General features: G+C 32.4%; 1 protein-coding gene across 2 annotated transcripts in view; it reads right to left on the bottom strand.

Moving 5' to 3' along the window:
• Positions 1–25,580, bottom strand: part of Tbc1d15 (TBC1 domain family member 15) — a 69,615-nt gene continuing 44,035 nt past the window's right edge. For both annotated transcript variants that reach the window (XM_005330421.4, XM_021729911.3), the window contains 10 exons: positions 24,199–24,327; positions 23,146–23,249; positions 22,024–22,118; positions 15,431–15,547; positions 8,514–8,614; positions 5,954–6,053; positions 5,475–5,572; positions 3,332–3,448; positions 2,568–2,654; positions 1–1,349 (listed from right to left, as the gene is read on the bottom strand). In XM_005330421.4, the coding sequence (XP_005330478.2) occupies positions 1,131–1,349; positions 2,568–2,654; positions 3,332–3,448; positions 5,475–5,572; positions 5,954–6,053; positions 8,514–8,614; positions 15,431–15,547; positions 22,024–22,118; positions 23,146–23,249; positions 24,199–24,327 (1,167 nt within the window). In that variant the 3' untranslated portion in view covers positions 1–1,130. The remainder of the gene's footprint in view (positions 1,350–2,567; positions 2,655–3,331; positions 3,449–5,474; positions 5,573–5,953; positions 6,054–8,513; positions 8,615–15,430; positions 15,548–22,023; positions 22,119–23,145; positions 23,250–24,198; positions 24,328–25,580) is intronic.

Consider the following 25,580-nt stretch of genomic DNA (forward strand, 5'->3'; position numbering starts at 1 on the left):
TTCAACTTCAAATTTATTTTAATGATATGTACAGGAGTTAACAAATTACAATTAAAACGGAACAGTTATGTTTATTCCACATAACTTAAAATCATGCAATACTGCATGGTAAAAACAACAGCTTCCATTCATATACAAAAAAGTATTATTTTGAGACTCATGATAGTATCTTGAAATTTTTGACATAAGCTTTTTGCAAAAAGCATTTTATAAAAATTTAAAGACCTGATTAATCCGTTAATGCATTGTTAGGAAAGATAGTAAACATTATTAGTAAAGTGAGGTTACAAGCAATTAATTTTAAAATTATACCAAGTACGATTGAATGTACTCTCACGAAATAAATGTTAAGAAAATAGTTTTGAAAAAGATCTCATATTGAAGCCATGTATTAATTTTGTTGAATCAGGTTATATAAATCAATAGTCAAGTTTATTCAGTTAAAGAAAATATGCCTATCCTTTCTTATACTCATAAATAGTACTTACATTTAGTCTTTATGTACAAGTGAAGAAAACTTCAATGTAAAAAATATACTGCCAATCCACTTATAATGGTTGAATAGTTTTTTTATCTACACATTAAATTGCATTGACGAAAATGTCCAATTTAAATCACAATCAACCAGCATAAATATTTAAGCTGAGTATTGTTGTAAACAATAGAAAAAAAACAAATTCATTTATTTTTAAAATTTCATCACTGGGTAACAATCTACTTCTCAGCTCAGAATGCTATATAAAGGCTCAACATTTAATTTAATCAAATTCGAAACCCACTAAACTTAAAGAGTAAACAAATTGAATGTTTTTCAAAGTGCATAATTTCCAACTCATCTACTTGTAATATTTATCCAATTCCAGTTCATCAGCAAGAAAATAAAATGTACTTGGCTATAAAAATACTAAGGAATGTTTTTGAAAAGGAAAGGCTATTTGGTAGAAGTAACTACAAAAATAATTAGTTTAAAACTTTGTAAAGCTTTAATGCAAGAACATCAATACACTTTCTTTCCATAAACCTTAAAGCATGATCAATACCAAGATTTTAAATGTCCACCTTTCAAGTACTTAAAAAGGAGTTGCAACCAAGTGTCTTTAAAAAAAAAAAAAAAATAGCAAGACAAATGATCATGCAGGTGTTAATCTGCTGACATTTGGGGGCACTGATATGTGTGTTGGACTGTCATCTCTGGCTCCACTAGCAGCAAGGGTGGGCAAGGTGTTACTATGAAACGTAGATGAAGGATGAGTCATGCCAACATTCTCATCTTCACCAGTATCTGAATCTGGTGTTGTAACTTCACTGTTCTGAAGTCCCAGGATCTCACAAACTGCTCGTGGCAATTCCTACATATGAGAAAAAATCAAACACAAAATCACATTTGCTACTAGGGAAAAATAATCATGAAGTAACACTTATATTAAGACTACTCTGAGTCTAGAATCTGAAGATTTGTTCTGACATTGTAAATGTCATATATCTTCACACCTTGATTCTCCATTCCAAACAAAATTCTAGCCATTTATATTTTATGAGTGATTCCCAAGCAGTTTCCAAATTAGTCACTCTCCACTCCATCCAAGCACAACTACAAATATAGTTTTCTAGTATTTGGTAATTATCTCTTTCTCTTTTTTATAATATTTTTTTATATAATCTCTCTCAGTAAACAATGGAAGAAATATCTAATCGACATGTTTTGAGACAGAACAGCTATCAAATGTTTGAGCTGAACTAAGTAAAAGTACATGTACTGAACACAAATTCTTATAAAAATATAAAAGCCAAGCCAAGCTATATCAAACAAACTGGGGTTGTAACTCAGTGGAAGAGTACTTGCCTAGCACATATCAGGCACTGGTTTCAATCCTCAGCACCACAAAAAAATAAATAAAATAAAGGTATTGTGTCCATTCACAACTAAATATATATATTAAAATATACATTGATTTGGTTTTAATTCAGATAGTACATCAAATTTACCTTGTTTTTACAAATAATTAAAGAGCTTGGTTGATACAAATGCAATGACAGACTAGTACTCATTTAATTATTTTTTATTAGAATCTTTATTTTGGGGCATTACACATTTAATAATAGTTCCTTATTCTGTATTCATTAATTCAATAATGTATCATTGCTTTAATTCTATATCCTCTTTAGCTGTAGTAGAAATATTTTCATTACTTTTTCCACTTGGCCTTATTATTAAATGTTTCCTCTCTGATATAAGTAGCCATTTGTTTTCAATTAAGTGCTATAAATCTATGATACTAAACAAAAAGCTGTTCGGACTGGGGTTATGGCTCAGCCTGGCACATGCAAGGCCCTGGGTTCAATCCTTAGTACCACGTATAAATAAATAAAATAAAGGTATTGTGTCCAACTACAACTAAAAAAATAAATATTGAAAAAAAAAGAAAGCTGTTCAAATTCTCTGTGCCTTCTCTTATCTTGCTAAAACTGTCACTTATTTTACTTCTAAGAAGAAAAATCTTTCTTGATCCCGTCAAAAAGAGAAAAGAATAAAAGCCTTGCAATCATTTGAAACATTGTATGTATACCTTGCATTTTACCATCTGTAGAGAAATTGCTTCTGCCTTGCACAGTATATCTTCCACATCAATTTTCATGGACAATTCATTGATATGCTAAAAACACCAATAAAATAAATTATAATCAAAACTGAAACCATTACATTTTACTATACAAACAACTTATTACCAGTTATACTGCACTACAAATAAAACTTAAGAAATAGTCACAGACTACAAATACATAGGAAATCCAATATCTTTCATCAGATTATTTTTTTTTAATTTTTATTGTTGGTTGTTCAAAACATTACATAGTTCTTGACATATCATATTTCACACTTTGAAGAGGGTTATGAACTCCCATCTTTACCCCGTATTCAAATTGCAGAATCACATTGGTTACACATCCACTGATTTACCTATTGCCATACTAGTGTCTGTTATATTCTGAGGTTTAAAGCTAATAAGCTTATGGAACATTAAATCTAACAGCTGTCTCAAGTCTGCTATCTCAAAGTTAATAAGCAAAAGCATTATTTTTTCAAAAACTAAACTACATAAAAGAACATTTGTTGCATTTTCCTTTTCTTCCTCATTAGCCAAGTAAAAATAACTGGTCAATATGTATATGGTGAACCATCACTCTCAGAAAACCAGTCAAAGTGTTATCAATAAAATTTAAGTAATTACTCAAGGGATTCAATAACATTGCAAGAATATGTTCTTCATATCAGGAACACCAAATAGAGGAAAAAGCCAAAACAATAAAATCTAGATTAAAGGAATACTACCTTAAGTATTTCATTGAAGCCATAATGTTTTTCCATTATTTGCTGCTTTTCTGATTCCAAAATAGCACAACAGAGAAGAAGATGAAAATTTTTACATGGCAATTCAGTCCATATTACCTATAAAAAAATAGAAGAATTATTTAGTAAGTCATATCAATTCTAAAATATTTTTCTCACAAATACAATGTTGAATTTGGAAGCAATGAAATTGTCTAGTTGGAACAGCCTACTATTTTTCTAGCTAGTGAATGAGGAAGTGAAGAAGTCTTACAAAGTAACTAATTAACTATAAAGGAACTAGTATCAAGACTAATGTTGGACATATTCTAAATTTGGATCTGTGGATAACTACCATATGCAAATCATTGAACTTTACCAATATGATAAGTGTGTTATTAAGAAGCCACAGCTGTGGGGTTAAGTTTATGATGTAAGGGTTAGACGAACTTTCAGCATTTTTCTGAACCTTCAGTTTCTTACTTATTTTTAGTTGTAGATAAATAAGTAAATAGTTATTATGTCTATTTATTTATTTTTATGTGGTGCTGATGATGGAACCCAGTGCCTCACATGTGCTGAATTTAAAAAAAAAAAAAAAAGATTTAATTATACAGTATATAGGGTGAAAAACATACATAGGTAGCTCTACATTCCAAATTTATAAAGCTTTATATCGTATTATATAATTCAGAATATCCTCTGGCTATGATAAAAACTAAATCAATTATCCAAAATTTTTACCTAAACATAGAATGTTTGATCAGCAGTTAAACTTTTCCCTGAATATAGGTAATGCCCTCAGATTTAAGACCTTGTTAATGTACCTAATTGCTGTACCTAATAATATCTTTTCTGGAGAGACAAAAAGGCTCATACAAACAACATTAGTGCATACCTGAAATATGTTTAGTTATTTCAAAAGAAGTAAATAATTTTCAAACTAATTCCAATTTCCCAAAGTTCAATTACAATAAAATTAACCTCAAAGTTTCGATTAAAAGTTCCAATTTATTTGATAAACACAGATTGAGGAGTTATTCTAGCTTTGCGGTAATAAATATTAATTCATCCTTTAAAGAAATTGAGATTCTAGTTTAACAAAACTGATACACATTTAAACATGATTTCTATCAAAGAACCTGTGAGTTTTACTTCCAATTTCAGAACAGATTTAACAAGTACAAAGTAATGATCCTTCCATTATACACTGCCTTCTCTAATGGTAACTGGAATCAATTTCCAGTTGTAAAAGTCTTAGAGGACACTGGAGTTCCACTGTAAGTTTATTATTCAAATGGATTATTTCCTTTGGAAATTTTTGGTCATCCCTTCATCTGTATAAATGCAACAATCAGTCATTATACCAATATTGTATTAAAAAATAGACTGATTTGTTATTAACAGACAGTTGAGAATTAAAGGGTTTTTTTGTTTCTTTTTTTAATCAAGATTTGCCAGAGGTGCAAAATGGAATAAAAGGATGTACTCCAAAACTATGATAATGAATTTCCTCTAGAGTGTCAGGAGGGAAAAGGAACTGGGATGGTGAAAAAGACTAACTAGCTTTGATTTTTATTTTTTTTCTTGAAAGAAAACAGAGAAAGCGTTCACTAGTAGTAAACATAAAAAAATATTTATATATATTAAATTTGGAATGTGGAATGTTAGTTATGTTATTCTTGCCATTTTGCTGTAACTTACATTTCTTTTAAAGAGCAAAACACATTCCAGTCCCCTCCTAACACCACAGATCACAAACTAAGCTTAAGTGCCAACTCGACTGACTGGCTCCTCAATTTGAATGCTAAACAAACCCATACCAGAATGTGACAGAGGCTCTCATAAATTCGATTATCCCAAAGAAAGAATATAAATAGCAAATGGTCTAAGGAACTATTCTGGTATACTTCTTGGCCTCAAATCTCATAGTAATTGTGATTTTAAGAAAGAAGTTCTAAAAAACCACATATTAGGTTTGAGGTCATTAATTTTTAAGGACAGACTACAAACTTACAAGAATTTTGGAAGGTTAAGTACCTTAAAAATTTCACTTGGGCTATGACAATCCATTTATACTGTACAGAAGAAATTAAATCTTTCCATTATAAATATTACACTTGCATAATAATTTCCCAGAACTTACCTCCCATAATCGAAGAATATCCAGAAAACTAAATTCCCTTTTAAATCTAATTAAAAGCCATCTGAAGCAAAAATACAGATATCCAGAGTCCTGCGATTCTATACAGAAGAAAAAACACATATATGAATTATACTTATACTAGTTATGTCAAAACCAAGAAACCTTTCTCAAACTGAAATTTTTCTCTGCATTTTAGGTGACTAGAACCCCTATATTATTTAATTGCCTTCTATCAATTCAAGTAAACAATTCAAGTTTAATTCATTTTATGAACAAAATGTTTTAAGATTTATAAAGATAGTTATATTTATAAAGATATTTATAAAGATAGTTTATTCTTATACTTTCATTCCTCAGAACTCAAGCAATAGCAATGAGCATTTACATCTTTTAAAGAGTTCTTCACATTTTTTTTGGTATATATCAAAATTGTATTATACTACAATTTGCCATGTACAGTTCTGATTCACTAAACTTACCTAAGTAACTGCAAAATCCACTGTCCAATAATCGTAGTAAGGTACTCAGCTGAATTAACTGGGTCTTCATGCCTTGCATTTGTTCTTCAAAATTTTGATGCTTCAAAAGGAAATAACTGTTACCACACAATTAATATTTTAAAAACATTTTATACTACATAACCACTGATAACTAAAGCATGATGTCTAAGGACAAATGTTCGACTTCTACTATGCAGGTATGTTAAAAAATACACAACTAATTCGAAAGCTAAAGCAACACTACAAAGGGAGGGAAGAGAAAAAAATCCTTGGTCTTAAACTAAGGATTATTTTCTCCCCTATTCATTTGATTTAGATAAAAAAGAATTGTAGGAATAGCAGCAGCACACTGACACAATTATTTCTTCACAACATAAAAGGCTTGGTGAAAGGAACATATATTTGGGAAATAAACATTTATCAGATTATTTCCATCATTAAGTATTCCTTCAAATGACCACATGAAATAAAATTAACTTCATTTTAACACATATCTCATTTTAAAAAATTAACTATTCTTGGGTATGTATACATGCACTGTATGACATTATATGTCAATATATTTGAACATACTAATACTGGTTTCATTTAATTGAAAACTATTATAGTAAGAAGCTAAATACAGTACACTGATGTTAATTTGGGAAGATATATACCTACTATAAGAAGAGGTTTAAAGATTCATGTTTATTCTACAAAAATCTGTTCAATTACCTCAGATTGGGCATTAAGAAAATTTTGGTAAGCTACAAATAAAACAAAAACATAATTCCTTTATCAAGGAACACACTAACTCTAGTGAAAAGAAAATAAACAAGAAAAACACAAAGAAAGCAGACAAGAGCTCTTATGTAATTAGTATCAGTTGTACAGACCTTTATAACAAATGCCTCAGGTTTCTAGAGCACTTGAGAGTAATTAGAACTAAGAAGGTAGGCAAATCAATCAATCAAAAAGATAAGGAAGGCAAATTATATCACCAGATTATTACAATTGATAATTATTCTAAAATAATCCAAAAATATTAATTTTTGGCAAAGGACTAACTTAAAAATTTATTAATTTAACAGTAAAAGATCATTTTAAAACTAATCAATCTTATCAAATATATTATTTGGAAAAGAACTAAGAAAAGTGAGGATCAGTTTTCAAACTACAAACAAGAGACTTGAAATAGACAAAAGTGAAAAATACTAAAAGAAGAAAAAAAAATAATCAAACAAAAAGGGTAGAAGAAAAAGAGAGTACAGCTTTCAAATTTCACATTTGTACCCCAGAAGCTCTGAGTTAAATTCTACATTTCAGAAATATTTTAAATGATTAGCAATTCAAAGTACTTTATCCCCTTTGAAACAAGTCATTTCAATATCTGATGTAAAAAAGCCAGCTTCAAATTTATTAATTTTATTTTGAAAAAATACAGTGACCTATGTATGTAGTCAGGTCTTCAGATTTCATATGCCTTTATCTACTCATACCTCTTTCTGCCTTTGTTCTAACAGATTGCTTGAGAAGACTTTTCTATTTTACCTGTTAATATTCTCTCTACTACTCTCCTAGATAAACTGCTGACAATAAATTCTTTCTATTTTTTAAACTAACATGTCTATATAGACATAGTTGAATTCTAATAATCACAGACTTCTGGGAAAACAACAATTGCTAAGAGTGTCACACTTACAAATAGTTAAAACACGTGGAGAAAAATCAGTCACTATGACAAAATCCAAAATGTTCACAAAAGTTTAGGATATTACTTGGCATGGCTAAATTTTAGCCCAAAACTGATGAAGGAAGAGTTCAAGTACTTCATCTATTTCATCAATATTCTATAATGACTCATGGCTCTTCTGAAGAACATAAGCACTTACTGATATTAAATCCTGGTTATTCCTATACTACAGGCACATATTTTCTACTTTTTATATTAAAAACAACACCAGTATTTCCAAATCTTTTAAAAGGTTATTAAAGAGGGAAAATACAATGAATTAATTTTTTAAGCTCCATCATAGTTGGCTAACTATAAAAATCAGTCATATAATAAGATTAAATAACTAAATTTTTATTGGTTCATAATAGTTATAATAAACATTAAGATTCATTTTGACTAGTTCCATTCATTTACCAGCGAATGACATGATTTCATTCTTGTCCATGGCTGAGCATTATTGCATTGTGTATGTATACCACGTTTTCTTTATCCATTCATCTGTTGAAGGGCACCTATGTTGGTTCCATAGTCTGACTATTGTGAATTGTCCACTATAAACACTGATGTGGCTGCATCCCTACAGTATGCTGATTTTAGATCCTTGGTTTAATACACTGAGGAGCAGAACAGCTGGGTCAAATGGTGGTTCCATTCCTAATTTTTAGAGAAATCTCCATACTGCTTTCCAGAGTGGTTACGCTAATTTACAGTCCCACCAACAATGTATGCATGTACCTTTTCTCCCATAGTTTTGCCAACATTTTTAGTTATAAAACTAAATTTTTCAAAATGAGTTTCATTTAAGGAAAAAATCCCTGCTCTTACCATTTGGTCCATGTAAGAGGCAAAGCACCAAAAGGCATCCACTTCATTTTCCATCACATACAAAAGAGGAGAAAGTAAGTCACTCATTCCTTGCACATAGCCTAAGAAGAAGAAAATAATATTATAAATAATATTATCTCTGAAAACTTATGCTTTATGTAACTGTGTGTATGAGCGCGTGCGCGCGCATGCACTTCACCACCATTTCACTGAAAATTATGTATTGCCTTTGGATTAAAAAACTGGCAGGTATTTCTTTTCATGAAAAAAAGAAAATAAACAGGGGGCTGGAGATACAGCTCAGTTGGTAAGGTACACAAGGCGAGAGAGAGAGAGAGAGAGAGAGAGAGAGAGAGAGAGAGACGCAAGGGGGAGGGGGAGGGGGAGGGGGAGGGAGAAAAGGGGAGGGAGGGGAGAGATGAAGAAGCATTCACGTGAGAAATATTAGTTGTTTTATATTGAGATGTCAAGCACATATGTATCTTGGAGAATGCATTTTAGTGAAGGTATCCCTATAAAGAGCGGATAATAAAAATAATGTGTAACAGCATCATGAGAAAAGAAGGTAAAGAAGAAACCAGAGGAAGATTAAATGTAAGAACACTGTTATTCAAAGATATATTTAATAAGAACAGTCAGGAAGGCAAGGGGAAAAAATTAAGGAAGAATAATGCTGCGAAAATCCAGGTAAGAATGTTGAAAGGCCACAGTGGTCAACAATGCCCAATTACTACAAATAAGTAAAATAAAATAGTAAAGAGTCCAACAGTTTTAGCAAGCAGACCACTGGTAATTCAAAAGGAATCTCTCAAAATTCTCTCTCTCTCTCTCTCTCTCTCTCTCTCTCTCTCTCTCACACACACACACACACACACACACACACACACAACAAAAAAAAAACTTTTAAATACTAGCAAATGGATTAAACCCAATCAATATTTTTGTAGTTAAATTGTCACTCTAACCTTTCTCTTAAAGCTATTATAATTTCTCAACCATGACACTAATTACAATACTTGATTAAAAGAAAAATTGGTAAGATAAGAATTCAGATTCCTCACTTTAAAACAAACAAAAGTGTTGGGTTTGCTTTTCATCTGAATATAGCAAGTTTCTTTTTATTCCATGCTATAAACCCCTTAATTTCCTTCTTTTACAATTCAATTTCAGACACCAATTCTTGAACCAACAAAGGGATATTCAACTTTGGAAGCTTTTGTACATTAAAAAATTAAATGGAGATTTCTTGGTTGGTGGCTTAGGACATTTGCAGAAAACATAGTCTTTAATGTGCAGATCCAAAGGTTACATTTTTATTCACCAAAATTTTTCCATACTGAAGCCCATAAGTCTATAATTAAAAGGAAGAGTAGGTAATTCTGCTAGAGATGATACACAATTATGTATCATTGTTTTGGAGGAGAACTTTAAAAATGACCCCAGAAAGCAGGTAAGCTAAAATCTCTTCAGAAAACTCAGATCAAACATGTAATACAAGCCAGGCACAATAGTACATGCCTGTAATCACAGCGGCTCGGGAGGTTAAGGCAGGAGGATCAAGAGTTAAGCAACTCAGCAAAACCCTGCCTAAATAAATAATACACAAAACAGGGCAGTGATGTAGCTCAGTGGTTGAGTGCCCCTGAGTTCAATACCCAGTACCAAAAAGAAAAAAAAAAAAAAAGCATGTAACACAAAAAGGCCTTCAGATCTCTTTATGAAAATAGATGAAGCTAAATTTGCTGAGTCTATACCCTATCGTCTACTGCTATGCCTTTCCACAAATCCTATTATAAATTCATTGGGTCTACATTGTCCTCTATGACAAAGTATGCTGTACTCACATGAGCATAAAAAGATATCTAGGTTCCCATGGAAGACATTCAATTATTACAGTAGCAGACAATAGAGTTACCAAGACATTTACAAATAAGAGCTAGAAAAAATGGCATATGACAAGATATCTAAATGTGAGCACTTCTACAAATTTATGAAGATGGTTTCTAAAATAATGCACACTTTAAGAAAAAGAATAAGTTGGAAGGAAGACTAAATTGTTAACATCAGAACTTTCTTACCTGGCACTAACACAGTGAAATCTATTACAAATATAAAATCTAAATCAATTAAGACAAAATGGAAATCTAATCTGAATTCAACAAAGTGCAAAAGAGTACTATTCTACTGGACCTGATTGCATATGGTCTACGATGGAAAAATTTCAAAGAGTGCTATTCAAAAGATTTACAAAGCACCTTTCCTCTAGGAAAAGATAAGGGTTTATTAAGTTATAATGAATAAAAATTTCTAAAAAGCTAATTTAATCCTTTAAGTCTTCAGCTTTCATATGAGATCACTACCATATTTCTTCTATAAGTCTTAGCTGAAGCCAGTTGTCAAATTAATCTTCGTCTTCTGATAGCCTTAAATCTATTTTATTTTATACATAATGTTCTTTAGGGTATGCCATGAATTATGGGGATGGAATTAATGTACAAATTCCTTTTAATTAAAGAAAGATTAAAGGTATTTAAATTAGCATTCAGTGGCACTCAGATTCTGCACTACTGCTGACTGATGCACATCAGTACTACTATAATTTCTAAAGTAGTTCCCTAAAATTATTTTCAAAGCAAATTTGTTTCAGTTGAGAGGTGTGAGAAATGAACTCTTTATCATCCTATTGTACACTTCTTGTGCTGAAAAGAAAATTTAATCTACATACAGGTCAATTTCCAGGTAATTGAAGCTTATCCCTTGAAGTATCAAATACAAAATATATATATTGAGAACTAAAAATCATCTTTTAAAAGAACTTTAGACACTATCTTGCCTTCTTATACGTAATATTTTGAATGTAATTTAACCTTTTCTCAATGATACAGGATCATGATTATCAACATACATTGTAAAAAAGATCTCTCTCATAGACACTTCCTGAAATACAGTATCTATACTCAAATAAAAATTACTCTTAAGTTCTGCTTTTAATCATTTGGTCAACTTTCTCATTATTGAGAGTGAATTTAATGCAAATACATGTCATCTATAGGCTAAGGTGCCAAACATCTCAATATTATGGAATCACCTATGAGACAGGGTAAATTTATAGCACAGGTTGCTCTACTGCAAGTAAGGGGCAAGAGACATTGGTCCATAGGTGCTATAAAAACTATCTTCACTTTTCTTAAGTCTAGAATTATCAGTGGGAACCTTGACTGTGTTTCAGATAACTCAAATGCCTGAATAGAAAGAATGTGGAGTTGGTATAGACAAATGGGAGAGGCAAGTTTACACATTTCTCAGAATGTGTTCTTGTCAAGATACAGGACTATGTGCAAATTCCTTTCTCAAAATTACCACCTGAGAGAATGGAGCAATGACTACTATTGCCAAAAACAATAGTCTGATGTCCTACAGTGGTAAGAGAAATTAAAATAGCAAGGGACTGGGGTACTGAAGATGGAGGGATTAAGAATGCCAGCCTGCAATAAAGTTCTGGGGCTCTACTCCAAGCCAATTATTTACTACCTGTGTGAACTCAAGTCACTGTTTGTATTAGTATAACCTTACTCATAAAGTGGGAATTACTTCCCTACTTCTTCAAAAGACTACTATTAAAATTAAAGTAAAACTCACTCTGTAACATGAAAAGCAATCTACCAATATGCTTTAAATGATCCACTCTGAAGCTCACTAACGATACGACAGACAAGACTGGCTGCATTTTAGCTTTTAAAGAAAACCTTGTGATTTTCAACTTATTCTCACCAAATAGACTGTTACCTCAATACCCACAAATGAACTTACATCTTCCCTCAATTTATAAAGACAAGGAAATATAAATACGGGGGCTGGGGATGTGGCTCAAGCGGTAGCGCGCTTGCCTGGCATGCGTTCGGCCCGGGTTCGATCCTCAGCACCACATACAAACAAAGATGTTGTGTCTGCTGAAAACTAAAAAATAAATATTAAAAATTCTCTCTCTCTCTCTTAAAAAAAAAAGAAAATATAAATACATACAAATAGTGAAGGAAATGCATCCATAATTTGAGGTTTATTTGGGTTCAATGTGCAAAGTATCCAAACATCTTCCCCAGATATTTAAAGCTCTACAAAAGTAATCTGGAAAACAACTATTTCTATTATTGTCTAACTGGAAACAATTCACATGGTAGGTAACTAAGAACTCGCTTATCTTACTTATTTAAAGGCTGATGTTTTGGGATTTGTTGGTCCTTTGAAAGAAACTGCTCAAATTCTCTTGTCCCTTAAAATACTAGTTCCTCACCTGATAGAAGAAAAAGTTGGCTCCGATCTACATATTGTGGGGTCGGGCTCCAAATTCCTTAATAGGACGCCCATAGCCCAAGAGTTATATACAAGAATAAACAAATGGGACTTACTTAAACTAAAAAGTTTTTTCTCAGCAAGAGAAACAATAAGAGAGGTAAACAGGGAACCTACATCCTGGGAACAAATTTTTACTCCTCACACTTCAGATAGAGCCCTAATATCCAGAATATACAAAGAACTCAAAAAATTAAACAATAAGATAACAAACAACCCTATCAACAAATGGGCCAAGGACCTGAACAGACACTTCTCAGAGGAGGACATACAATCAATCAATAAGTACATGAAAAAAATGCTCACCATCTCTAGCAGTCAGAGAAATGCAAATCAAAACCACCCTAAGATACCATCTCACTCCAGTAAGATTGGCAGCCATTATGAAGTCAAGTAACAATAAGTGCTAGCGAAGATGTGGGGAAAAGGGTACACTTGTACATTGCTGGTGGGACTGCAAATTGGTGCAGCCAATATGGAAAGCAGTATGGAGATTTCTTGGAAAGCTGGGAATGGAACCACCATTTGACCCAGCTATCGCCCTTCTCAGTCTATTCCCTGAGGACCTTAAAAGAGCATACTATAGGGATACTGCCACATCAATGATCATAGCAGCACAATTCACAATAGCTAGACATTGGAATCAACCTAGATGCCCTTCAATAGATGAATGGATTAAAAAACTGTGGCATTTATATACAATGGAGTATTACACAGCACTAAAAATGACAAAATTATGGATTTTGCAGGGAAATGGATGGCATTAGAGCAGATAATGCTAAGTGAAGCTAGCCAATCCTTAAAAAACAAATGCCAAATGTCTTCTTTGATATAAAGAGAGCAACTAAGATCAGAACACGGAAGAAGAGCATGAGGAAAAGACTAACATTAAACAGAGACAAGTGGGGTGGGAGAAAGGGAGAGAGAAGGGAAACTGTATGGAAATGGAAGGAGACCCTCATTGTTACACAAAATTACATATAAGAGTTTGTGAGGGGAAAAGGAAAAAAAAACAAAGGAGAGAATTAAACAACAGCAGATGGGGTAGAGAGGGAAAATGAGAGGGAAAGGGAGAGGGGATAGTAAGGGATAGGAAAGGTAGCAGAATACAACAGTCATTAATATGGTATTATGTAAAAATGTGGATGTGTAACCGATACGATTCTGCAACTTGTATTTGGGGTAAAAAATGGGAGTTCATAACCCACTTGAATCAAATGTATGGAAGATGATATGTCATGAGCTTTGTAATGTTTTGAACAACCAATAAAAAAAGAACTTCATTTAAAAAATAAAGAGAAAAAAAAATACTAGTTCCTTACTTAAGTTTTCCACCCCTTAGCATCCTTTCTCTATACAATTTTCCATTTTCACCTCCAGCACAATGCTAACAACTCATATTTGGTATGAACATTTACCAAGAAAAGTAAATTTCAAATGCCCTTCAAAATAATCTGAACTACCTATGCAAGACATCAAATCATACCAGAAATAAAATGCACATTGATTCCCAAGTTTTCTCAGTTCATGGCATTTTTACTCTCCCAGTAATTTTTTTTTAGAAGGCACTTCTAGACTCAAAGAAATAACAGCTCCAATTATTACATAATTATGTCCAAACATAAGTACAGATTAAGCATCCCTAATCCAAAACATGAAATCTGAAATGCTCCGACTAGAACTTTCTGAGTGCTTATATGAAATGTTGAAGCATTTCAGACTTCAGATTTTCAAATTAGGAATGCTCAACTAGAGCCAGGTGGGGTGGCGCATGCCTGTAAGCCCAGTGGCTGGGGAGTCTGACACAGGAGGATCCTGGATTCAGAGCCAGCCTCAGCAATGGCAAGGTGCTTAGCAAACTCACAACCTGTCTCTAAATAAAATACAAAATAGGGCTGGAGATGTGGCTCAGTGCTTAAGTACCCCTGAGTTCAATTCCTGGTGCCCAAAAAAGAGGAGGAATGCTCAACTAGTAAAGTCTAGAAAATATTCCAATATATATATATATATATATATATATATATATATATATATATATATATAACTCTAATAAAACACTTCTGTTCTGGTCCAAATCATTCAGATAAAGAATAATCAGCCTGTGTTTAAGCCCTAAAAACTTAGCATCTGTTGGGTACTACACTGCATCTCAAACCTTGAAACTCAACTAAATACCACTATTCTCATTTACTTTCAACCAGTAATTGATTGAAGGCCAAAAAAACCCAGTTCTGCAAATATATAACTTCATCAAAGGAATATAGTTACATAATGTTAAATTAACTATTTCAGCTAGTACTTAGTACAGTGTTCTATATATGTCACTATAATTCTCTCAAAAATTTAGAAGATTCCACAGTGCCCTTGTAAGTTTATCGCAGCAAATTTGGGGCTCCTGGTTTGAGAACCATACTTATTTATGCCTTAAAATTTCTAGTCCCCTGAGGAGCAATCCTTATGAATCTAGTCCACAGAACTATTACCTATTATTAACTGGTTAATAAACTTAAATTCTAAAATAAAAATACACAAGTCTTTTTAAATTAGAACTTCAGAGAAGAACTTACCTAAATCAAAATCGTACATACAGTAGGTCATCAGAATGTCATGAAGCAAAATCAACCCTGGATTATCTTGACCTTCATAAAATTTGTTTGTTCGATCTGTTCTGTTAACATCTTTTTCTAAAGAGGGAAATTATCACATATTTGAAAACCTCTCAAAAAACAGATTCTTATAAAGCTTATATCTTTAAAAGTACAGAATTACTTGCTATTAATTTCACTTCTTGCCAAGTTTTACATAAAGAAAGAAAAATTCATCAAATTATATTTCAAATATGGAGTAAAGTAACATTTTGGAATATTGTTCAAAAACAAGTTCACTTCTTCACAAATTTTTAAAGTATTCTTCAGTTTTAATCTAAACATAGAAACCTTTTATTTGCACAGTCAAAAATATTTTCAATGAATTAAAAGCAACACTAATAATTAACATTAGTTAGCAACAAAAATGACCATCATTAACACATATGACAGGTAGTAGTACTTGAAAAAAATAATTTTTAAAAAGTTAGTAGCCAATCAAGTGTAATCAGAAATTTATTCATGATTACTCCTTCATTATAAGAAGCATTATCAACTTTCTTGTTATGTTTCAAATTTATCTTTAGAAAAAATTGCTTCCATATTTTCATATACATACCATTCAGTTTAAACATTATAAGCAATTTTATAATTTTTAAAAAATTAAAATCCATACTTCGATGATGGAAATGAATTTCACATCATTAAAAACAGAAATGAAAATATCACCTTGAGCACATCCAAAAGTATCAAAATTCAATTCACCAACACCAATGCCTACTAAGTGCATTTTGTGAGACTACAACAAAAAAGGCATTCTCCAACTTGAATTTCTCAGAAAATCAGGAAGAAACAACAAACTCAAAATGATTTATTCCAAAATCAAGTCTGTTGTAAAGCTTTAATTATCCTCCCCCTATTAAACTAAATAATTTGAAAAACTTTAAAAACTCTTTACACAGAAATAGGATGATATTTCACAATGAAGTAGAATCTAATAATAGATAGCATAAGTTTAGATTATACAAATACATTTTTTAAAAATTATTAGAACAATATTCCATCTTTCTGTTAAAATACACATTTGGTTTTTAAAATACAAGCAGGTATCTATAGGATTATATATATACTTCTCAAACAAATAAGCAAAAGCAATACCAAAAAATTCATGCTATGCATATAAAATTTCAATTTAAAATGTCAAAATATTTCATTCTCATTTCACAGTTGACAAATAATTTTCTACTAATTAAAGCACAATTTACAATGACAAAATGCCAACACAGACTATCAGCCTCAGTGTATTTTAAACACAGTAAAAAGTTGTTCAGATCCTCATGAACTATCAGTATTTCTTTCTTCTTATGTAGATACGTAGTAATGACAAGCCAGGCAGAAATTGTAAAAGGATCAAAAAATGATATATAAAAATGGTAATTTATAAGGTATCTGTAGAAGCAAAATGAGCACTTAAGTCAAACCCTAGTGAAATCTAATTGACCATGGAACTTGGTATACCTAAAAAAAAAAGTTTAAGAAAAACATAATCATGCTGGTTGACCCCACTTGGCATCACCAACCTCAAGTGAGCCTATAACGCTATCTGGCAATCATGCACTATTTCCCTTGTCCATTCATTCTCCCAATACATTCAACTACTTTACACCTCTTGTCCAGCCTCCACCTTCTCCCACATTTTACTCTCAGATCTTGCCTCCAACCTCTGGGAAAATGTAAGCTACTCAAGGAGAACTTTCCAGTTACCCACCATTCTAACCACATAACTGCACGTGAGTTTATACAGTCTCTGTTCTCTCCTATCACTATCATGAGTTTTGATGATCATGGCTAGGACCAGCCCCTCTTTTCATGTAGGAAATCCATTACCACTGGCTACCCAAGGACTGTAGCAATTCTTATCTAGTTCCTCTACTAATTTTATTTCCTCCTCCTCCTCCAGTTCTTCTTCTCTACTGAACTATTCCCATAACATTCAACCATATGCCATTATTTCTTTTATCATCAAAAAAACTCTCATCATACTTCTCCCTCTAACTACAGTCCATTTTGTCTCCTTGTTTAGAGTAAAACTTCAATGAGCTGTACTTATTGTCTCCAAGTCCTCTCCTTCTGGATTACCTCTAGGTTGTCACATCCACCAACTCACAAAAATTTTCCTTTAATCAAAATCTCCAATAATCTCAATACTTTTTGTAATGGTGAATCCAAATCTTCATCTTATATGACATCCTAGTCATACTTTCTTGAAATACAGTCTTTATTTGTCTTTTAAGATACCAAGATTTTGTTTTCTTTTCCTCTGGATTTTTCTCGGTTTCTTTTGCTCCTAATTTTTCCTTGGTTTAAACCTCTTCTTTTCTAAATATATTACTCCCTTGGGAATTTTATCTAGTTTTCCAATTCATAGTTTCATGAAGTCTCATACCATATATATATATATATTAATGACCCCTAAATTTATCTCTAGCCCCTTTCTCTCTTCTGACTTCCTCCTAGTTAGATGTGGACATCCAAGAAGCATCTCAAAATTAGTGTCCAAAACTGAATTCCAAACATTCTCTTCCAAACTTTCTTCTCTCATAGCTTTTCCCATTTTAGTAAAATAGCACTTCCATTTCTCCAGATGTTCCCCTAAAAACTTTAGAATCATCCTTTAATCTTTGTTTTCCTGTCTGACACTGATATATTAGTTAAACCTTCAAAATACATTTAGAAACAAATATTCAGTTCTCCCACCCAACTCATTCTACTTCCCAGCCCAACCTCACTCCATTCTAGCTACACTGGTCTCCTTGTTGTTCTTCAAACACGCAGAGGTCAGGAGCCCAGAATGCCTTTTACCCAGATAGTTGCATAGCATATACCCACTTCTTCAAGCGTCTAGTCAAACCTTTCCCCCTCAACTGCTAGCCCCCCAGACCAAGCAAACATCATCTCTCACCTGGACTATAGCAATAGCCTCAATTGATCTTTCTTCTTCCACCTTTGCCACTCTACACTTAATCTCCAGACAGTTAAATCATTGTCACTATTCTGCTCAAAACCCTTAATTGGGGGCTGGGAATATAGCTCAGTTGGTAGAGTGCTTGCCTTGCATGCACAAGGCCCTGGGTTCAATCCTCAGCACCACCAAAAAAAAAAAAAAAAAAAAAAAAAAAAAAAACCACCTTAATTGGCTTCTTATTTCACCCAGAATAAAAGCTGAAGTCTTTACAATAGCAATGCTCTACAGAGATCTATATCTAATCCTCTACTATTACTCTCTGATTTCATCAGTTTCTATATTCCATCCCAACTCATCCCAGTCACACTTGTCTCCATTCTATACCCTCAAAATGTAAAAACATTCTGGGATGGAAACAAGTCTAAGACAAGTTGATCCTTTCTGCTTAGGATGCCTTTTACCTATATACCAATCTGCATCACTTACCTCTCCCCTTTTACAAGTTTCTACTCAATATTCAATATCAGTATCTCAATAAACGCATTCTATAATTGCCCACGCTGCAACTGCAACATCACACACAAGCTACCTAACCCTCTTCCTTGCCTTATTTTTCTATTCAGCACTTACCACTAACATACCATGTTACTTACTGATCTTGTTTACTGTCTGTTCCCCACAGGAATGGAAGCTCCTTGAGGGCAAGAATTTTGCCTGTTTTGTTCACTGATGAATCCCCAATGCCTAGAGGAGAGCCTAGTACATAACAGGCACTAAGTAAATTTAATTGAATGAATGAATGTAGGAATGCTTAAAATAGTCAATGTGATTTTAAAAGATGCCCTGGTGATTCTGATGTGCAGTCAAAGTTAGAAAACAGTGAAATAAAGACAAGGGTCCCTGGGCTCTCTAATTGTCTCTCTTAATCCTAGGTAATATATTTCATGGATATTAATAATACCCAAATTTATATCTCCTATCAGACCACTTCAGACTATGTGATTAGCACTTAACATTTCATATGTATGTTTTAACTTAAGGGGTGAAATACTTTTTTTAGGTGAAAACACCTAATTAAATTTCCCATACCTCATATCTTAAATTCCACCCTATATTTAATACATTAAAAAATCTTATCAATTCTATCACCAAAATAGGACATGAATCCTTCTATTTCTATGTATCTCTGCAACCACCATCTCTTGCATAGATACCTGCCTCCTAGTAACTGGCGTGCCTATTCCTACCCTTACCTTTATACAACCCATTTCCTCAGAACAGTAAAAAATTATTTAAAAATATAAATAAGATACCCTAACTTAAAATGCTGTAATAGTTTCTCATCATATTTGAACATGCCAGTTTCTCATCATGATTCACAAGGTCTACAGGCTACTATACAGTTTTGCTTTTAATATATTTTTTTTTAGTTGTAGTTGGACACGATTCCTTTATTTTATTAATTATTTTTTCATGTGGTGCTAAGGATCGAACCCAGCGTCTCGCACATACTAGGCAAGGATTCTACCCCTGAGCTATGATGCCAGCCCCAGTTTTGCTCTTAATAAGATTCATTTAAACCCCCCAAAAAGCTTTTGGCAAACTGTTATGGTTTAAATATGCAATATCCTCCAAGAGCTCATTTGTTAGACAATGTAAAATTTTTCAGGTGAAATGACTGGATTATGAACCTTGACCTAATCGGTAACAGATTAACCAAGTGGCAAATGTAGGCTGGTAGGATGTGGCTAGAAGAAATTGGTCATTAAAGATGTGGCTTTGGGGTTTATGTTTTGTCCCCACTGAGTTGAACATGCCTCTGCTTCCTTGTTGCCATGTCCAGAGCTGCATTCTTCTGCCACATCCTTCTACCATAATGTTCCTGTTCTGCCTCACCACAGGCCCAGAGTTATGGAGTTGGCCATCTGGGGACTCAAACTTACCAACTGTGAGCCAAATAAACATTTCCTCCCCTAATGGTTCCCATCAGGTCTTTTGGTCACAGCAATAAAAAAAATAAATAAATGCTCTCAAAACATGTTTTTTAGAAAAAGTATTACAGAAAAAGAATTTTAAAACTAACCTGTTATATTTATACTAATAGCACAGTATAGTTAAAAGAACATTTAATTAAGAATTAGGTTTGACTATAAGTCTAGAATGTGGAACTACATGAATAGATGGCTTTAAAAAATTCACTAATCTTCTCTGGACTTCAATTTTATTATCTGCTAAAAAATAAGAAAACTACTAAAATACATCTGAATTCAAATTATGCTATGGAGATTTAAAATATCTGGATATTTCTACCAGTCTCCTGGAAAGAATTCGAATAGGACACAATAAAAAGTTGAGAAGATGACAGTCAACATCAAAGATACCTGATATAAAGGGAAGAGAATATGTCATGTAGGAGAAAAAAGATTCAAAATAGTGAATCAGTTAACTTCTAAGATCCCTTCCAGGTTAAATATTTTATGTCCAAACAAGGGGAAAAATATCCATTACCATTTTTTCTACTGAAAATGAAAACAGGGAGTTTTACTTGGAAACTTTAGATAACTCCCTTTCTCAGGACCTCCAACCTTCTGCCCTAATAGAGGAGGGATACAGTTTATTCTGTTATAGGTACTAAATCACTGGTATGTTGGGCTTTCCACTATAATTGAGAGAATTTTTCTTGGAAGAGAGGTGGTGGCAACACATCCCTATATACCTGTGATGCTATGGTTTTCCAAAGCCAATATAAAAGTTTCAAATCTAAGTTCACTAATATCCAAAGTCATCCTAAAATTACAGAAAAACCATATGATAATACAGTAAATATTAAAATTGGGCTCAAACTTAACCATGTGACCTTAGACAAATCATTTATGCTTTCGATGCTCCCATTTTTTCATTTGTAAAGTAGATATTATGAACTGAGGCAGATAGCAGACTTGTAAGGTACATAACAGAAACTATGTATCCTTCAATAACTGATATCAACCTGGTCTTTATCATAAAAGCCAGAAAACCCAGTAATGAGTATCTAGACACAGGCTAATACTTTTATGATAAAATTCTATCAATCACCTCTTAAGAGAATAGTTATTCCCTATCAAATATTCTATTTTCAAATACAAAAATTTACTACTTAAGTCATTTACCTAATTAAAAAATAAAATGTATACATTCTTAGAGAAGGTCCAGACGGATATAACTCAAAGTTATTGACCATGATTATCTCTGAGAGACAGAAACAAACTAATTTTTATTTTCTTCTTTTACTCATATTTAGTTTCTAATTTTCTATAATAAACACAAATCACTTTCATAGTAATGAAAAACTAAAGTTTTTAAAAATGAAATCAACTCAACAAGCAAATAAAGCTAAATAATTTTTTTTAATTCCCATTTTGAAAATGAAAATTGAGTACCTCAGCACACATAATGACTGAATTCATGTCTATTGGATGAGAAAAATCAAGAGCTTTATAATACAAGTCCCAATGTACTTTGCAATTTTGATTCTTTTGAACCTCAAAACTGAACCATCTTTGCTTCTTTAATTTTATCAAGACTTCAATGTAAACCCCTCTCCTACATTTCCAAAGTTAAGAAAAATTACCGATAAGACTTCTATAATCTCTTAACCTCGAGTTTCTCTTCTCTTGTTCCTCGCTGACAGACTTCCACTGTAGTTTCATCCTGAAGTATTCATCACTATAGAAAACAATTTTATACCAAAAAAAACTATTTGAAAACTTTTCTTTTAACATTGCTTAATTGGGTTTTTCTATAAATAGTACAGGAAAGCATTTATGATGTTTAGTGGGATGGTAACTCATAAATATGACAGTGAAATTTTGCTTTATGTTATGGTAAATGAATGAAAACAAACGAAAAAATAACCTCATACATGTCACAAAGTTTATGTGATAAAGTTAGGCTACATGCCAGAATAACTTTAGGTACGCTTTTAAAAACATCCCAATTCTTAAAATTATACATAAAGTTATTCTAGTAATTAAAATTATTTGACCACTAAAGTTTCTGAATAATTTTAAATATAAATGATTTTTTAACGTGATATAAGAGTTCCATTTTCCAATTAGTCTATTATAGAAATTTGTTAATGTAAAAATATCTCAGAAGTACTGGGATTGGTAGAGATTTTGAAAACATCCCACAGGATAGAAGTAGCTTTAAGTCAAAGGATAGATTGACAATGGGGAACAAGAAATATACCTGCAAAATATACTCTTTTCAGTATAAAAAATAACTTAAAACAGAAACATTCTTCTAAAAGAATTATCAGTATGTAAGAGTATCATGAAAATAATTTAAAGGTAATTAACCTAAGTAGTAAACATACTTATGAGTTTTTTTTTTTTATAATTTCAGAATAAATTATATAACTGAGTCAAAATGAACAAGATACATTTTTAAATGCAGGTCTAAATAATTATCTTTAAAGTACGCAAAAAGCTTGTACACAAGGTTGGAACAAGAGGACCTGAATTTTTCTATCATACTCACCTTTTACATACTCACCAATATACAATGAGGTCCTTCTAACTGTTTCTAGTTAGAACTATTTATAGTGCTCATAATTTTTAAGTTAAAATAATAAAAATGAAATTATTTTCCTATTTTTCTAGTCTATTTCAAATTCTCATTTACAAACTCTATACTAATTTGTATGGTTAAGTTACAGAAATTTCTTTGATAAACAAAGATCAGTACTTACGTTTTTTGCTTTTGTAATTGAGTCCTTTCATCCTTGGTACTTTCCCAAGGAAAATATCCCAGAAGAAATTTCCATGCTTGCTTTCTCAATGAATGGCTAAGACCCTGAAGAAAGCATGTACATTAAATTAGCAAAAAATAAATACAGCAATAGTGTAAGTTCACAAAACTGGCAAGAAAATAAATAAGAAAACTAATACTTCAGAGGCAGTTTTAACTGGGCACAGTGCCACATGCCTTTAATATCAGAACTCAAGAGGCTGAGGCAGGAGAATAATATATCTGAGGCCAGTCTGGGCAACTTGATGAGGCCTTAAGCAACTTAGCAAGACTCTGCCTCACATACAGAATGGAGAGCCAGGCATGATAGCACATGTCTATAATCCTAGCAACTTGGGAGGCTGAGGCAGGAGGATCACAAGCTCAAGGCCGGCTTAGCAACTAGCAAAGCTCCAATCAACACAGACAGAACCTGTCTCAAAATAAAAAATAAAAAGACCTGGGGACATATTTAATGGTAAAATGCCTCTGGGTTCAATTTCCAGTACTGGGGGATAAAAAAGGTAGTTTTATACATAAAAATAGTTCAATTCAATGAATACTATTTTCTTTTTCACTTCAAGAATCTGAAGGTGTAAGAAGCTGCTAGAAAGTTTACAACAATGCAGAGTATATAGTAGACTATATAGTGAACACTGGGGCTAATGAGTTTTTCTAAGCCCAAAATTACTGGATAAGGTAAATGCTACTGAGGTACGTGCCTCTTTCACAAAACCCATAAAACTTCAAGTAAGGAAGAATATCTGTCCCTAGGTTTAAGGGGCAGTTATCTCCATACTTGACTCCTAGGGACATAATAAGTACTTTGCTCTGTCCGTCTCAATCCAGAAATCATAAGGTATCACTCAAAGAAATAATTCATTCTTCCCCTTAAAAAAAATCATAAGGTATCATTCAAAGAAATAATTCATTCTTCCCCTTAAAAAAAAAAACTAACAAATACCTCACTACTTGCAGTATATAAATATAATCAATATTAGAGTTTTTAAATTACCCCTCTAAATATCATCTGCTTCATATTATCTACATTTAAAATTCTTCCTTCAGAATCAATGTTCTTAGACCACTCTTCCAGCGATACTGGCTCTCTCCTTTGAACAACAGGTCGTTCTCCCAAGTCAATCTAAAATAAGTAATAAGAGTACTTCTTTAACAAGTTAGATTAAATCAAGGTATACAAAAACATTATTTTTCAAACTTGAGTTCTCTTTCCTTATTTTCTAGTGTTTAGTCCAAGGATTATAAATTAGCATTAAATACATTTTCCGCCTCTTACTATACAAATAACTGTGTTACAAATTCAGAGATACGAAATCCCTTAGATTAAAAACATTTGTCATTTAAGAAAAAAACTTCTTTGCTATTTTGGGATTCAGTTATGTAAATACAGAACATTCAACATATAAACTCTGTGAGACCTTTCAAATCAAGTAGTATGCTACATTGTTTTAAAAAATTTAAAAAGGAGAAAATTTTTGTATTAACCATGTCTTAAAATTAGCTCTTCTTGGGGCTGGAGTTGTAGCTCAGTGGCAGAGCACTTCCCTAGCATTTGTGAAGCACTGGGTTCAATCCTCAGCATCAAATATAAATAAATAAAAAATAAAGGTACATCAACAACTAAAAACTATTTTTAAAAAAATTAGCTCTTGGGCTGGGGTTGTGGCTCAATGGTGGAGTACTTGCCTAGCATGTGTAAGGCACTGGGTTCGATTCTCAGCACCACATATAAACAAATAAATTCATAAAGTTCCATCAATAACTAATAAAAATTTTTTAAAAATTAGCTCTTCTTCCAAACTAAAGTTTGTATTTGTCAAAACTGATTCATAGCCAGGCACACACCTGTAATCCCAGCAGCTCAGGAGACTAAGACAGGAGGATCACAAGTTCAAAACCAGCCTCAGCAAAAAGCAAGGTGTTAAGCAACCCAGTAAAACCCTGTCTCTAAATAAAATACAAAATAGGGGTAGGTATGTGGCTCAGTGGTCAAGTGCCCCTGAATTCAATCCCTGGATGCCCCCCTCCAAAACAAACAAACAACAGCAACAACAAAAAACCTGACTCATAACCCATTAGTTCCACTTGACATTTTCTAGCTCTTTTTTTTTAATTCAATTAACAGATGTTGGTAATTTAAAAATACCAATTCCAAGATAAAACCTTTAATTAAGCACAACTTGGATATTTATAATTTTCTTCCTATAAGTAAGTCTAGAATTATAACAAATTAAAAATTCTTGTTAAGCATATATTAAGATGTACTATTAATTCAGGGCCAAAAATCAATTTGACTTAAAAAATAAGACTCACATGAAAAGAAAAACCGGAGTGTCTCTGATGCCTCCCAAGAAAATACAAATCAGGAACAGAACT

Source organism: Ictidomys tridecemlineatus, chromosome 6 (assembly GCF_052094955.1).
Source record: "Ictidomys tridecemlineatus isolate mIctTri1 chromosome 6, mIctTri1.hap1, whole genome shotgun sequence".
NCBI lineage: Eukaryota > Metazoa > Chordata > Mammalia > Rodentia > Sciuridae > Ictidomys > Ictidomys tridecemlineatus.